General features: G+C 41.5%; 1 protein-coding gene across 1 annotated transcript; it reads left to right on the plus strand.

Annotated features, from left to right (window-relative positions):
• The first annotated feature begins 14,975 nt into the window (after positions 1 to 14,975).
• LOC131018550 (uncharacterized) lies at positions 14,976 to 16,232 on the plus strand. Its single transcript, XM_057947264.1, has one exon. It carries the CDS (start codon positions 14,976 to 14,978, stop codon positions 16,230 to 16,232), a length of 1,257 nt encoding a protein of 418 aa, XP_057803247.1.

Raw genomic sequence — 16,232 nt, forward strand, 5'->3', positions numbered from 1 at the left:
CCTCCCTCTCTCCGTCTTTGGCCCGGCAGTAGCGAGCGGAGCTGCCGTGCCGTGGCCACCCTCATCCCGACTCAGCCCAACAACAAGCGGCGACCGCCGTTGATGACTCACACTACCCACTCCCTCTCGACACCTCAGTCCCGAAGCAGAACAAAACCAACTCAAAACTCTACCTCTCTTCTTTTTCTTTTAAAACAGACATCCTTTGCATATAAACATATATACATAAACAGAGTATATGCACATGTGTTTTTGAAATGTCATTTTGTTCGATCATGATATGAAATGGACTCAGAATAAATGGAGAAATCTCGAAGTTGAGAAGAACTTACCTATGGTTGCTGCGTTTCACTTTAGGGACGAAGAAGTTTAGAACAAGAAATTACCAAAATGAATTTGGCTGAAATGTTGAAGAATGGGAGATGATTGGCTTCTTAAAGAAGGAGTACAAATGGTATCTGAGACGTGGATGCACCCTCTCCACACTTCCTTAATCATCATGATATTTTGCTAATTGTAATTAGCAAAATATCTAGGGAGTTAGTCATTTGTTTGGGTTCAATGAATTTGGGCTCAATGGGTTTGATTTGTGGGTTGAATGAACATGTTAATGGGCTCCCATCTTTACTACTCAAAAGTAATTATAAATTAGGTTCAACTCTAAAATTGAAGTCCAACACATTTTATAATTAAAATCCAACATAGACTTTAATTTAAAACTTATATAAGTTAATAATAGCTATATGAAAATAAATTCACATATTCATTAACTCATGTCAAACTAATATGAAATGCACAAAATTTAAAATAGCTTGAATTTTCACATAAACTTTTGTAAATCATTTATGTTGGAATTAAATAAATCATTTCATTTATTATTATCCGGCGTGAATCAACTTAAAATCTAAGTTCAAAAATTATTCTAAACTTAGCTAAAAGGAACGGGGTATTACATCCCTCCCTCCTTAAAAAAATTTCGTCCCCGAAATTACATACCTTGATAATCTAGCTGGGGATACTTGTCTTTCATTGAATCTTCAAGTTTCCATGTGGCCTCTTCCATTCCGTGATGGTTCCACTTTACTTTGACGAGAACAATGTTCTTGTTCCGCAACACTTGAACCTTGCGATCAAGTATCTGGACTGGTTTCAGCAAGTGCGAGTTTCGGTTAGACGAAGTAACTTTTCTAGGACATATTGAATCATCTGAAGGAATTAAGGTTGACCCCGCCAAGGTACAAGTTGTACATGAGTGGAGATCACCAACTACACCTAACGAGATTCGCAGCTTCTTAGGTTTAACAGGATACTATCAGAGGTTTATTGAAGGATTTTCCACGATAGCAAGACCGATGACATAATTACTTAGAAAGGAAGCTAAGTACAATTGGATAGAGAAGTGTGAAGAGAGTTTTCAAGAGCTTAAAAGGAGATTGACTACAGCACCAGTGCTGATAGTCCCAGAAACGGATAAAGAGTATACCATCTACACAGATGCGTCAAAGAATGGGCTAGGATGTGTTTTGATGCAAGAAGGAAGAGTTATAGCCTATGCATCACGACAACTTAGACCCCACGAGATAAATTATCCAACCCATAATTTAGAGCTTGCAGCTGTAGTGCATGCCCTAAAAATTTGGAGGCACCATCTCTATGGAGTTAGATGTGAAATTTTCACGGATCACAAAAGTTTGAAATACATTTTCGAGCAGAAAGATCTTAATATGAGGCAAAGGAGATGATTCGAATTAGTAAAGGATTATGACTGAGACATTAACTATCACCTCGGTAAGGCCAATGTAGTAGCCGACGCATTGAGCCGAAAGGTCTCGTCAAAGTTAGGATGTCTTCTCACGAGAGACGATGAGCTTATAAAGGACTTTGACAAGATGAGGATAGAGGTGATAAAACCACCAGGGACGATAGTGAGTTTTGTTGCGACGATGCCTAGTTTGAGGAAAATGGTGGTAGAAGCACAAAGAAAGGACGAGAAAATGGAAAAGTTACGAGAAAGGATAAGGGCAGGAGATCTCAAAATTTTCAAAGAAGCATCAGACAATGCTATCTTCTTTGAAGAGAGAATATGCATTCCCCGCGATGATGAACTAAAGAATAAGATCATGAGTGAGGCTCATGACACGCCTTACACCGCCCACCCAGGAGGCACAAAGATGTATCAGGATTTGAAAAAGAGATTTTGTGGGACGGAACGAAACGAGACATAGCTTCGTTGTAGGACAATGCTTAGCTTGTTAGCAAGTGAAAGCGTTACACCAACGACCCTATGGAAAGCTAAACCCGCTAGAGATTCTCGAGAGGAAGTGGGATCACATAGCAATGGTATTTTGTGACAACTTTACACAAAAGTCAAAAAGAAAATACAGCAATTTTGGTAATTGTAGATCGACTAACAAAATCTGCACATTTCATACCGATTCCAATCACGTATAGATCAGATAAGTTAGCACAATTGTACGTTCGTGAGATTACAAGATTGCACGGAGTACCGGTGTTGATCACCTCAGAGAGAGATTCAAAATTTACATCACATTTTTGGATGAGTTTACAGAAAGAGTTGGGTACAAGGTTGAATTTTAGCACAACCTTTCATCCCCAAACTGATGGACAATCAGAAAGGACTATCCAGACGTTAGAAGATATGATAGAGGAGTACATTGGGAGAATGTGTTGCCACTAATTGAGTTTGCCTATAACAACAGTTACTAGGCGACTATCGATATGGCACTGTATGAAGCTCTTTACGAAAGGAAGTGCAGATCACCAATTGAGATTGTTCGAAAATTAAGGCAGAGAATCACAGAAGCGCAAGATAGACAGAAATCTTACGCAGATACCCGCCGCACCGAGTTACATTTCGAGATAGGAGACAAAGTTTTCTTGAAGGTTTCACCCTCAAAGGGGATGAATAGATTTGGAGTTAAAGGACAGCTTAGACCCAGAGTTATAAGTCCTTATGAGATATTGCAAAAGATAGGTCCAATAGAGTACAGGTTGGCTTTGCCACCTAGCTTTGGAAACGTGCATAACGTGTTTCACGTGTCACAATTGAGAAGATATGTTTTCGACCCAAACCATGTGGTTTACTAAGAAGAAATGATCTTAGAACCAGACTTTAGTTATGAAGAGAGACCTCAGATGACGCTAAGTCATAAAATTCGGGAATTGAGAAATAAGTCGATTGCACTGGTTAAAGTCCAGTGGAAATATGATAGTTAGAAAGAAGTGGAAAGAGAGCTTGAGGATAAGATGTGAGAGAAGTACCCGAAATATTTACAAGAGGTACAAATTTCGGGACGAAATTTATTTTAAGGGGGAGGGTATGTAATACCCGGGCTTTTAATGACTTGTTTAATTGCTTAAGTTTGAGTAATTAAGGTTTTAGCTCCCTCCTTTAATTTTATAGAGATATGAAAATTTATTTAGAACTACTTTGATTTATAATTTTTGAGAAGCTAGTATTTTTATATCTGGATGATGTGGGATTTTATATCCGTATTTGAGTATGAGTATTTGAATAATTTGAGATAATTATTTGAATGAGAACGATGAACTCGGAAGTGAGATTTGAGTCCGTTAAGACGCTTTTAAAATTTTAACATTTTGACGATGAATAGTAATAATTGCTATTTCGTCTTTTTGTCGACTTTCAAAATTTTATGTGCGCGTCGTCGAGAAATATTCTTAGTTTTTCAATACGAGTTCAATGATGAAAGTTTTTATTTTTGGACGACGAGTGAATAGTAAACCAGAATTTTTCGATAAATGAATAGAGCTCGTTTATTAGAATTTCGAGAACGAGCTTGAGTTTTCTATATATATATATATAGTGCGGTTCTAATGAGAACCACAATTTTCGTGAGAACATGAGAATCATTAAAATTACTGCATATGTTATATAAATATTACTGCGTTTAAATTTACTGCGTTCGAAAAAAAATAAAATTTTTGCTCCCTTTAGGATTTGAACCCAGATTCTGCATTCATTCATCAAAATGATGCATCCACCGTAGATCTTGATGATCCAATGACTTAAATGGTTCTCCGTTCTTATTTTATTTAGTGGTTCTTATTTGAACCTCTCCCTATATATATATATATATATATATATATATATATATATATATATATATATATATTCCCTCCGTCTACGAAAGAACTTCCTATCTTTCCTTTTTGGAACGTCCACAAAAAAACTTCTTACCTACTTTTGGACTATAGCCCACCACTTATAATTACTCTTACTTTCACTTTTTCACAACTCTCAATATTAATTATAACACATTCACACCATTCCCAATACACTCAACAACTTTTTCTCCACTCCCAATACACCTAACAATCTTTTTCTTAAAACGCGTGTCACTCCCTCCTAGGAAGTTTTTTTGTGGACGAAGGGAGTATATATATAGAGAGATAGAGAGATTTATTAAACATTGTTTTCTTGGAATGTGTCTTAAACATTGTTTGCTGTCAGGGTTGTGTTATTAGTCTAAGGTTTTCGATGCAACACCTTGGTGAGCAATTTCTTAACGTGATTTGTCCAGTTGATGTTATGGGGAGTGTTTTCATTGCATTGCCTAATATCTTTCTCTGGTATGTAAAGATTTATTTGAGTTTTGATGACTATGGGTCTTTGTTCCTCTGGTGTTTCGTTTGTACATCATGAGCATGGGAAACCACGCGGGAACATGTCGGATTTCCTCTGAAAGTGTTCATCCCGTGAAGCTGGCCTTAATACAAATTTTTTTACTATGCTCAGTGACTTTGTTTTGTTATGGTTCGAGACTGATTGTAAAGGCCTGTGCATTAGGAAATTCACCCATAACGGAGAATTGGGTCTGAACGATTTGAGTTGTATCAGCTTGTTGTTGCATATCAAAGCATTAGCTTCGCGCACCTCCTGGGGTCAGTTTTTTTCATGTGAGTTTGGGGATGGAAGGTGTTGTTGTTGGGAAGTTGTTTCATCCAGGTCCCGCCTTGGCTATGGTGAATGCTTTTTGAGAATCGACTTTCGATTAAGCTTGTAGGGTGCTTCTTACCTTTGCTTGTTCTTTGGGGGTGTGGTTCTGCTTGTGTTTTTCTATGCTTTTCCTTGTCGTTCTCCCGGCTTGCTCTTTGTTGCAGGTGGCTGCTTGGCATTGGACTTTTGAGCTGGCTCCATCTGTGTTTCTTCAGTTGGGCTGTTGTTGGTGTTTCCTCTCTGGGTCTTTTTCGCTTTTTTGCTTTTTCGCTTTTTCGTTGTTCGTTGTTAGCTTCCTTTGATGCTGGTTTGTGTGAGCTAAGCCTCCTAGGGGCGATGGTTCGGCCGGAGCTTCTGAGGGGGCTCTTTCTCCGCTCCCCGCCCGTATCTTTTCTTTCTTTTTTTGTTTCGTCTTTCCTTTAGACGGCCACTCTTTTTTCTCGTTTAAGGTTTCTTCAATGAGGTTTTAATGAGGCTCGGCCCTCACACTACAAAAAAATGCCGAAATACCGGCGAAATTACCGGCGGCCCAACGACGACAAAACAAGGCGGGTCGTTTGTATTATTTACCGGCGAAATCACCGGCGGCATTCTCGCCGCCGCTAATTAGCGGCGACTTGCTGTCGGTAATTATAAAATAATTTAATTTAAGTTTAAATTTAAATACATATGCACATTACTGGCGGCATTGCCTTCGGTAATTAGCGGCGGCATTTTGCCGCCGGTAATTCTGCAATTAAATATCAGTACCCAGATCCCCTTTTCATGCACAGATCCCCTTTTCCCCTCAACCCCCTCCCCCCCTCCCTGCCGCGCCTCCTACCCCCAGTCGCCGCCTCGCCCCACCCCCAACTGCCGCCGCCGAGCCACCGCTGTCGTCAGTCCACCGCCGCCGGCAAGCCACCCCTGCAGGTCTTATTTCTCTCTCTTTCTCTTTATCTCTCACTTTCACATCTCATTTTCTTTATTTAACATTTCAGTTGAACGACGCCGCTGCCGACACCGCCATCGCCATCGCTCCGCCGCCGACCACTACCGTACGCTTTGGTTCTCGTTATTTGATTTATTTATTAATTATTTTGTTAGATTAAAATTAATATTAATTAGATTAATTTTAATTAATTTATAATATTTGAAGTATGATTAATTAATTTTAAATTTGTTTTTACTATTATTTTGTTAGAATCTAATTAATGTTAATTTGATTAATTTTAATTAATTTATAATATGTGAAGTATGATTAATTTTAATTAGTTAAATTAATTTTAATTTTTTTTTTACAATCTAATTAATAATTTGTTGGAGTTTGATTAATTTTAAATTAAAGTTAGATTAATTATGAAGCATGATTAATTTTAAGTATGAATTTGTTAGAGATTTATTTATGTTAATTAATTTTGTTAAATGAAGTATGATTAATTGAATTTTAAGTATGCTAGTATGTGTTTATCATGAAATGATATGATATTATATATTTTGGGATAGATTTAATCATTTTCTTAAGGATCTTCTCCCTTTGAGATAGAAATTGATTATTTCTTAAGGATCTTCTCCCTATAAATGATTGTTTTAAATTTAATTATTCTGTTTTTTATTGCTTTATATGTATTGTATTATTGCTTCAACATTGGGGTGGCGGGTAGACCTAGTATAGGCTTTGTAAATAAGGACCACAATGGTCACTATAGCTGCTGGTAGAGTCGAGCACTTGGCAGTTAGGATAGTGGGGTTATGCTGTCGAAATTTCGTTTGATTCAAGTAATTTATGATTATTTATTTATTTTTTTCAATTAGAATTTGCAAGAATGAGTGATAATCGCATGTGGATGTACGCGAGATACAATGATCGTTCTGCATTTGAAACGGGGCTGGAGAGTTTCCTTGATTATGCGATAAATCAAACGGCGTATACAGATGGAGTAGGAAACATTAGGTGCCCGTGTAAGAAGTGTAACAATGAAGCCTTTTTATCTGTACCTACAGTCAAAAAACATGTTACTAGGCGTGGATTTGTCTACAATTACACAACTTTGGTTTATCATGGGGAAGCACCGATGTGTATGGCGACAGAACATGTTGGACCTAGTAATTACCAAGTAATGGATGAGGATGATGGGTCATACAATAACTACGAATGGATGGTGCATGATCATGCTGGATCTAGTAATTACCAAGATGTTTCAAATCTGGAGGAGCCGCCCAATCCTGACGATCAACAGATTTACGACATGTTGAACGCGGCCGATAATCCATTATACCCATCCTGTGACACTTGCTCACAGCTATCCTGGATGACTCAATTCATTAGCATAAAGGCTGAAAGTTACATGTCAGAGAGAACTTACAATTAGTTGTCTTCGATGTTTCGAAATGTTTTACCGAAGGATAACAACTGTCCAGAAGACTTTTATAGTACGAAGAGAAATCTGAGCGGTTTGGGTTTGCCCGTGGAGAAGATCGATTGTTGCGTTAATAATTGCATGCTGTATTGGCGGGATGATAGTGATTTGCATAGATGTAACTTCTGTGGTAAGTCACGATATAAGGAGACACGACGTGCATCTGGACGTTTGCGAAAGAAACCTGCACCCGCTAAACAGATGCACTACTTTCCTTTGACGCCCCGACTGCAGACGTTGTTTGCATCTGCAGTAACAGCCGAGAATATGCGTTGGCATACGACTTCAACAGACGATGGGGTTATGCGCCACCCGGCAGACTCTCCGGCTTGGAAACACTTGAATTCAGTTTATCCTGAATTTGCTCAGGAGACCAGAAATGTGAGATTAGGTCTATCTACAGACGGTTTTGCCCCCTTTGCGCAATCAGGACGTCAATATTCATCTTGGCCGGTCATTGTCACACCATATAACTTGCCTCCATGGCCGGCTTGACAATCATCGAAAGTTCTTACCTCGTAACCATGTGTTTAGAAGAAATAGAACATCATTCTTGAAGAATAAGACTTGCAATGTGGATCCACCAGAACAGAGATCAGGAACAAAAATCTTGAATCAAATAGAGTAGTTGGGCTTCGTGAAGGTTACAGAAGATTTTGATGGGAGAAACGCTCAACTCGCAAAATATCAAAATATAAGGTGGAAGAAGAAAATCATATTTTGTACACAACAGTAGACATTGACCAGCCACTTCTTCTTCATCCCCTCGGTGGAATCGTCGACATTGAAGATGACGATGAACCAGAAGACGATGATCCACCGTTGACATCTTATGAGGACGATAGTGATGATGACAGTAGTGATGGTTAGGGAACATATTGATGATAGTCATAATTGTATTTGTTTGGTTATTTGATAATGTATTTCTTTGTACCCAATATTTGACAATGTGTTTGTTTGTTTGGTTGATGGATAGTGGGGGTTATGCTGTCGAAATTTCGTTAGATTCAAGTAATTCATGATATTTTATGTGTGTCAATGCTTATCTAAATCAATTTGAAACAGGTAACATGTCTCATCGTAGAAGTTTATTTTCGTTCGGTCGATCTGGTCGGTCTGATCGGGATGAGCAGCCGACTGATGACATATCTCATTTGTCCAGTATAGGGATTTCTGCGACTCCTGAGACTCCCCAAGCCTCTAGTAGTTCACGGGCTAGAAGGCCCAGAGGCCCTACAGCTGCCCACATCAGGGCCAACTCGACTAGGGAAGCACATGGGAGGATTGTCTTTCAGAGGATGCCTAATGGGTAAGTATTTTAATTTAAATCATTATTTTTCGTATAGCAAACAAATCCTTAAATTAGTTTTACACAGTACTTTGATGGAGCCAGTGGGCCTGGCCAAAGCCTGCACTAAAGCATTTAAGAAGGTGGATAACCCAGGCGGGTACACTTGGAGGTTGACTCCCCCGGCTGTGAAGGATTCGTACTTTGACGAATTACGGGTATGATTGAATTTATAATGCATATAAATTTATCATTATCTATTGTAAAATGTTATATATTAAATTAACTATTTCTTTCAACAGAAAGAGTTTGCTTGGTCGCCTGAGGACGAGCTTGATGTAAAGGCGATGTGGGAACAGAAAGCCAACAAGAGGTACAGTGACATGATGAGCGACTACAAGAGGAAGCACAGGGCTAGTACTGATGAAGGTCTGGTGATGGATAGACCCCTCTGGATGTCTGCCGAATTCTGGACAAGACTCCAGGCATACTGGAGTCAGGAGGCTGTTGAGGACGTTTCCTAGCGAGCACGTGCGAACCGGATGTCTGAGCCCGATGGACCTGGTACAGGGATCAGCAGGCACGTGGGAGGGTCTCAGTCCACTCGTATCTTGCAGCAGAGTCTGGTTAGTAATTATCAAATAAATTCATAAGTAATATATATATAAATATATATATATATATACATATATATATAATATCGCAAATAATAACTTATTTATCTTATATGCATGCATGGACAGAGCTTGGAGACTGGACTCCCCCCGGCTGCACAAAACTATAGCACCTTCCTCCGCCTCCACATCCGCGAGGATGTAACTTTTTTGTCACCGAGGGATGAGAGACTAGATGTAAGCGTTTAAGTTTAATCAAATATTAGTAATTCATAGTGAAATGTATTTATTTATACGAGGTCATCCTAGGGCGGTAAGGTGACTCAAGTCGTCTCTCAAGGAAGGCTTAGCAGGGCTTCGATCGTGCTACTCACATGAAACAGGAAATAAACCTAACACTCTAATCGGATAGTTGGGTCTGGCACTCTCTCTCCAATTAACTAATGCGTAATTGAAATAAAGCATATAAATCTATCTAGGCGAAAGATAGGAAGCAGATTAAGAACGCAGGAAGACTAATAAACCTAGGGTTCTAAACTAGCAATCTAGGAAGCAATAGATAAAACAATCAATCATAAACAACGATTATCTAGGCGAGATTAAAGAACAAACAATTCATCAATTAAACTCGAAGCAACATTAATCTACGCGAAGGGAATAAACTAGAATTCAATCATATATAAAACATAAACTGAGTTCTTACAGCGAGTACGATCTAAAACTTCAATCCGATGTAATGACAACTAACATGATCTTCAATCTACAAGCCAAAAGATGTTTGTTGATGTTTTAAATACTCTAAAACTAAGGAAAAGCAAGGGAAAATCGCCTAGGAGGCTGCTGGGGTCGAGAATGGTGCAAGAAACCCTAAAAATCGGCTTTTAAATGGAAAAACGTAACTGTCGGATTACACAGGGACGGCGGCCGCCGTGAGCGCCCTTCGCTGATCCTCTCCAAAAACTGCACGGTGCGCGCCGTGGACGGCGGCGCTGTGAGACGGCGGCGGCCGTGAGACTTGATCCAAAAGGTGCTCCAAAACGATGCCAAACAGCACGACCACTCCCGATTCCTGCACACAACAGTAACACCACCAAATAACATCGAGCAAGTGAAGGATAGAGCAAAAATACACGAAGCATGCTCGAATGCACAGCAAAAAGACTCACAAATTCATCCTTTGCTTGTCCTCAAGCAACAGTCACAACATCGACAGAAAATCCACAAGCGATTCTTCTCACCAAACAAACACTAACCAATCCAAGTCCTTCAAGATATCAATGTCCCCAATCAAGTGTTCAAAGTTAAGGTTTAAAATGCAACAACAAGATGATACCACTCAATCCGATCAGACCCAATTCTCCGCTAGGGGTGAATTTCCTAATGCAATTTCCTTTATAATCATATCTCATTCCTTTTTCACCTTCTTTCATCCTCTTTTTTTTTTGGGTCAAGTTATTTTCGCTCTTAATAGATAGGCCATATTTCGCGAGAATGACATTTTTGGAGGTGGTCCAAAACATTCTCGTGTGGTTTTCCATGCTCATAATGATGTCATCAGAGGAGCAGAGACCCAGAGCTATCAGAAACTCAACAACCAACCATACATTTCAACACAGAGAAAGATATTAGGAAATTGCAATGAAAACACTTCCCCTAGCTTCTATCGGACAAATCACATCAAGAGTTGCTCATCAGGGTGTTGCATCCAAACATTAAGCTAATTACACCAAATTGGGAACAATTCAATCACAAAGGAAAAGGACAACAAACAACACGAAGCACTACCCAGAATCGCTAGCGAACCACCATCAACATGCGATGCACTTAAAAACAAGCAAGAAAGTAAGACGAGGGGACCATTCGCCCCAACACAGGAAAGCCCAAGAACACAACAAGAAGACACCCAGAGGATTTACAAATACCAACAAGCACCCCCCTCCCACACTTAAAATCTGGAACTGTCCTCAGTGCAATAAAAAGAAGGGTGAAAGAGGAAACTTCCCTAAATACCGATCCAGTGGTGAGTCTGTAGTGTCCCACGATGTCTGCCTCACTCTCGTCCAAAGAACAAGCAGTCTCCAATGCAACAACCTGCACCCAACAATAGAAGCAACAAAACACAACACAAACAAAACGAAAGAAAAACGAAAACAAGAAAAACAAGAAAACATGGGTTGCCTCCCATGCAGCGCTAGTTTTTAAGTCGCCAGCCCGACTAAGAGAAACCCTTAACCAAAATCCGATTGAAGCTCCAGCTGCCTTAGCACCCTTGTAAACACATTTTCTTGAATTGCAGCTGCGGTTCCTCCAAATGAGTCCTCCATGCTCATATCCTGGGATGGCTCTCTATCCACACATCCAACGAAAATGAGTGACCCAACCTCATCAAGCTTCTCTTCCAATAGCAAGGCACACAGAAGGCCTTGCTCTATATCCTCTTCCTTTTGCAGCTTTTCCAAAAATTCCTGCTCAATGTCAGCCTCATCCTGCAAGTTAGCAAGGAATCTCTCCACGATCACGTCCTCCTCCTGCAGCTTATTAAAGAGTTCCTGCACAATACAGTTCTCCTCCAAAGCATCAAAAGTTTCAACATAAGAGCAGCTTTGAATTAAGGAAGTGGGTGTAGTAGGTTTTTTATCGAAAGTTGAGAATGTTACCGCTCTACCTGCCCTTGCCATACTCACAGTTCCTGTACTAACATCGATGCGAGTCTGGGTGGTAGCCATAAAGGGTCGGCCAAGTAGCACGAGATGCCCATTCTCCCCTCTAATCCCTTTTCCCACATCAAGGACGACAAAATCAGCCAAAACACTAATTCCCCTCACAACCACCTCAACATCCTCAACAAGGCCTCGTGGGCTGCTAATGGAGCCGTCGGCTAGCTCTATCTTAATATTCGTGCATTTCAGCTCTTTATTTCCCAATTTCTCAAAAATATCAAGTGGCATCAAATTGACTGCCGCGCCCAAATCAAGCATTCCTAAAGTCTTTTCAACCCCACATAAGCTAATATAAAAAATAAAGCTACCTGGATCTCCTTGCTTGGGTGGTGGTTGTTCTGGTGTAGCAGTGACAGGTGGCAGTGGCTCACTGGGGCATTGGGTAGCCTTGATTGCTTGCACGGTTTTGCTTCTCCATTTCCCCGTGGTTATTGGGGAATTCTCCTTGATTACCGCCACTGCATGAGCTTGATGCGGCTTGATGAGGAGTGAGGATCCCATCAGCCATCCTACCCCAAACAAGGACAGCGGCGCCGACTTAGCCCCGGAACACACTGGACTCAAGAAGCGTGGATACATCACACGATCGTCGAAATAATACAACGGCGCCGTCGAATGTCTGCGCAGACTAAGAAAGAAGCTAGTTTAAACCCCAGGCCCACTCGGATCGAAAGAGGCAAAGCCACATCATAAAAGATAGCGGCACCGCCGAAGGTCTGCGCAGACTAGAGAGGACAGCGCAGCACTAAAGCGACATACGGAGAAGACCTAGGGAGTGGAAACAACCAGTAATGAGAGCTGGAAAAGAGCACGTGTTTAACAAAAAGCTGCAAAATAGTTAGAGAGTTTGTTAGTGGAGAGAGAAACGTTCACGTACGCCGCATGTGGAGTACGTGAACGACATGAAAAGCCCCTTTTACCCTTCGCCCTAATGTAATCCTATAAATACGCTTTGTAAACCATTATTTGATATGCAATTTTACCTTAAAAAATCTCGTCTGCAAGTTTTCAAGCAAATCCCCTCTCACACTGCGATACAGGTGATTCCGACGTCCTTTTCCGACTAGTTTAGATAGGTTTGAACGTTAGACTTCACCAACTGGCGCCGTCTGTGGGAAAATTGGGCTAAGGCGTGAGATTTGAGAGAATATCTGAGTGTCCTTGTCCATGTTTGGTTTAGATCTGTTCATCCTGGCGTAAATCAAAGGGAAGAAGGGGGGTTTCGTTACCAAGCCTGCGTTTATGGCTATATTTTACCGCATTTGAGGTTTATACGTAGAAAGGGATGGAATAATCAAGTGATTTGTGCATAAATGTTTAAACATGGCTTATTTTGCGTTTATAATGGATGAAATGTATGTTCGTTGTTTGTATCGGCAATCCATTGGGATTTTCGGGATCTTGGTGGCCTTTGTCACCTTGCATGAATGAAGGGGAAATAGCAGGGGAAGGAGACGGTTTATTCAAATATTTTTTGGGAACTGTGCCATTTTTGAATTTTTCTTTGGGAACTGTGCTATTTTTGAATTTTTTGAACTTTTCTATACGTGCTGTGCATTAATGTTACTTGCTTAATTTTGATGCATTCCCGGTGCGATACAGAGAGGTAACTCCCTTTCTGTGTTTCTGATATTTCACTGTTTATTTTGGGCTAACCTTTGTGCTTTTCTGAGAGCATTTTCTACCGGAGAGGACCTTCCGTTGCGGAAATGTCCTTTACCTAATTATGAACGACGGGAACTCTGTTTCACCTTTTTTCTGGGTTTATTTCCTAGAAGAGGGGGATGTTCATCTCAGAAAGAACTGCAAAGCGGATTTCTATAAATTCCTTTCTATCTATGGATTTCCGTACATTTAATCGGGGATCGTTCCATGGGCCGAAGTTCGTGGGTTTTTCTGGGGCTTATCTTTTATTATTGGAATACTTATAGGCCCACCTACCGCCGATATAACACAGCGACATCTGCGCAGTCCGCCTGCGCCGGTATACTTCTCCAACCTTGACTCATTATTTCTTATCTTACTGCGATACAGTGAACAGGTACTTCACAATGGCAACTCATCAACACTGCAAGGATCTAAACAAGGATTTCGAGGCCGCTGCAGGGAACACATCTGCCAAACCTACTGACGACACATCGACTAAGGGAGTCGACTTGACTGGGCTTACGCCGCCGGGTTTCACTACAATCAACAACATGATCCCTGCTTCTGTACAATCTAATATGGGAGCAAATATGCCCGCCGCGGCTGCTATCACTACAGCACCAGAGCCAGCCAATGTCCCTATCAATGACCAAGTTTTGGCTATGCTCAACTATGCGACTATTCGCTCTTTAATGGGCATTACTCAGCCAGCTGCCTCACCAGAGAGAATCATAGCTGCTCAGAAAGCAGCAATCGCGCCTGCGCAGGCAGGGGGAGGAGAGACAGCGATGGCCGCTCAAACAGGAATAGACAGAGGAGAAGAAGGAGGAAAGAACAAGCGGAAGTTTATTACGAACAGTGTCCAGATCGAAGATGTGACTGATTCAACCAGCGGGACCACTCCGCAGCGCAGCTTAGGAGCACACAAGGACAATGACAGGCTGAAGGAAAAAGTATCTTTCCTCCGAGACCAGTTGAAAAGTCTAGAGACAAAACTCAGGGAGCACGATCATAACACAGAGGTGAACAAATTCCCCGACCAACACGGACTGAGACCTGAAGAGCCCCAGAGAGAGCTCCTCAAAAGAAGTCGGCGCAGGCCGAATGATACCATATTCACGAGAGACCGGGAGGGACACCACTCCGACATCCCTATATCAACACCTACTCACAAGACCCCTACCAGCAAATTACCGCCCCATCTCATTGGATTATGATGGCACCACCGATCCGGAGGTGCATATAGCCCGTTTCGAGGGGCTGGCGGCGCTCCATCAGTATGGGGAGGGAATCAAATGCAGGATCTTCGCCACGACTCTATCGGGCATGGCCCAGCGATGGTTCCACAATCTGAGAAATAATTCTATATACTCATACGATGATCTTCACCTCATGTTCATGAGACAGTTTGCCAACGCAAAGCGGGTGGGGAAAACACCAATTTCCTTGATGGACATCAGGCAGGAACCACAAGAAACACTTCGTGAATATGTGGCACGATTCAACACAATCGCGTTAGACATACCAGACGCCGAATCTCAGATTAAGTGGTATGCTTTCGCTAGAGGGTTGAAACAAGGCCCACTCTTTGAGGCACTCCAGATCAAGCCGCCCACCAGTTTCGAAGACATCATGACAATAATACCGGGATACCTCCAACTGGAAGACGCTAAAATGGCAAGAAAGGCAGAGGCCGATAAGCTCAAGCCTAAGAAGCAAGACAATGCAGACGCTGGAGAAAAATACATCCCGAGGAATCCCTACCGAGGTCTACCTCCCAGAATCCCAACGATGGCCATCGAAGCTGGAACAGGTTCATTAATCACGGCGCAGACAGAGAAGAGGGAAGAGCGAGGGGGTTACATAGATGATTTGCAAAATCCAACTCAATGGAATCGTCACATAGACGAAATTTTCCACCAGATCAAAGAAGAGAATTATTTCAGAACTCCAAAAGATTACCAACCCGGAGCCCCAGCCCCAGGCAGGAACAATTTGTCATGTGAATATCACAACCGTTACGGTCATCTCACCCGCGAATGCGGACATTTGAAGCATCAGCTAGAAATTTTGGTCAGGAAGGGGTTCCTGGATCAATACATAGAAAGACCACGAGGCTCATATAGAGAGAACCGTTACGATGAACGTAGGGAGGATGAGCGGCGCCGGCGGGATGACACCCGCCGCGACCATGATGACAGGGAAAGAAGACACATACATGAGGAGAGAAGGGAAAAAAGAAATCATAGGCGAGACAGCCAGGATAGACACAACCCCGCAAACCACGCCCAGTATGACAGAGAGGTACACATGATTACAGGAGAAAATAATATACCAACATCTAACAGGGCCAAAAAACAATTGGCCCGCACGGTTAGATCTGGATACTATGACAAAGCTGTCATGACAATCAACACCGCGCCCGATGAACCGATAATATCCTTTGGACCAAAGGATGCTAGGTCTTTATTCTATCCTCATGACGACGCCTTGGTATTTTCTGCCAATGTGGCCAACGTATTGGTACACCGCATCTTTGTTGATTCAGGCAGCGCCGTCAACATCTTATATCTAGAGTGCTAG

This window comes from Salvia miltiorrhiza, chromosome 3 (assembly GCF_028751815.1).
Source record: "Salvia miltiorrhiza cultivar Shanhuang (shh) chromosome 3, IMPLAD_Smil_shh, whole genome shotgun sequence".
Taxonomy (NCBI): Eukaryota; Viridiplantae; Streptophyta; class Magnoliopsida; order Lamiales; family Lamiaceae; genus Salvia; species Salvia miltiorrhiza.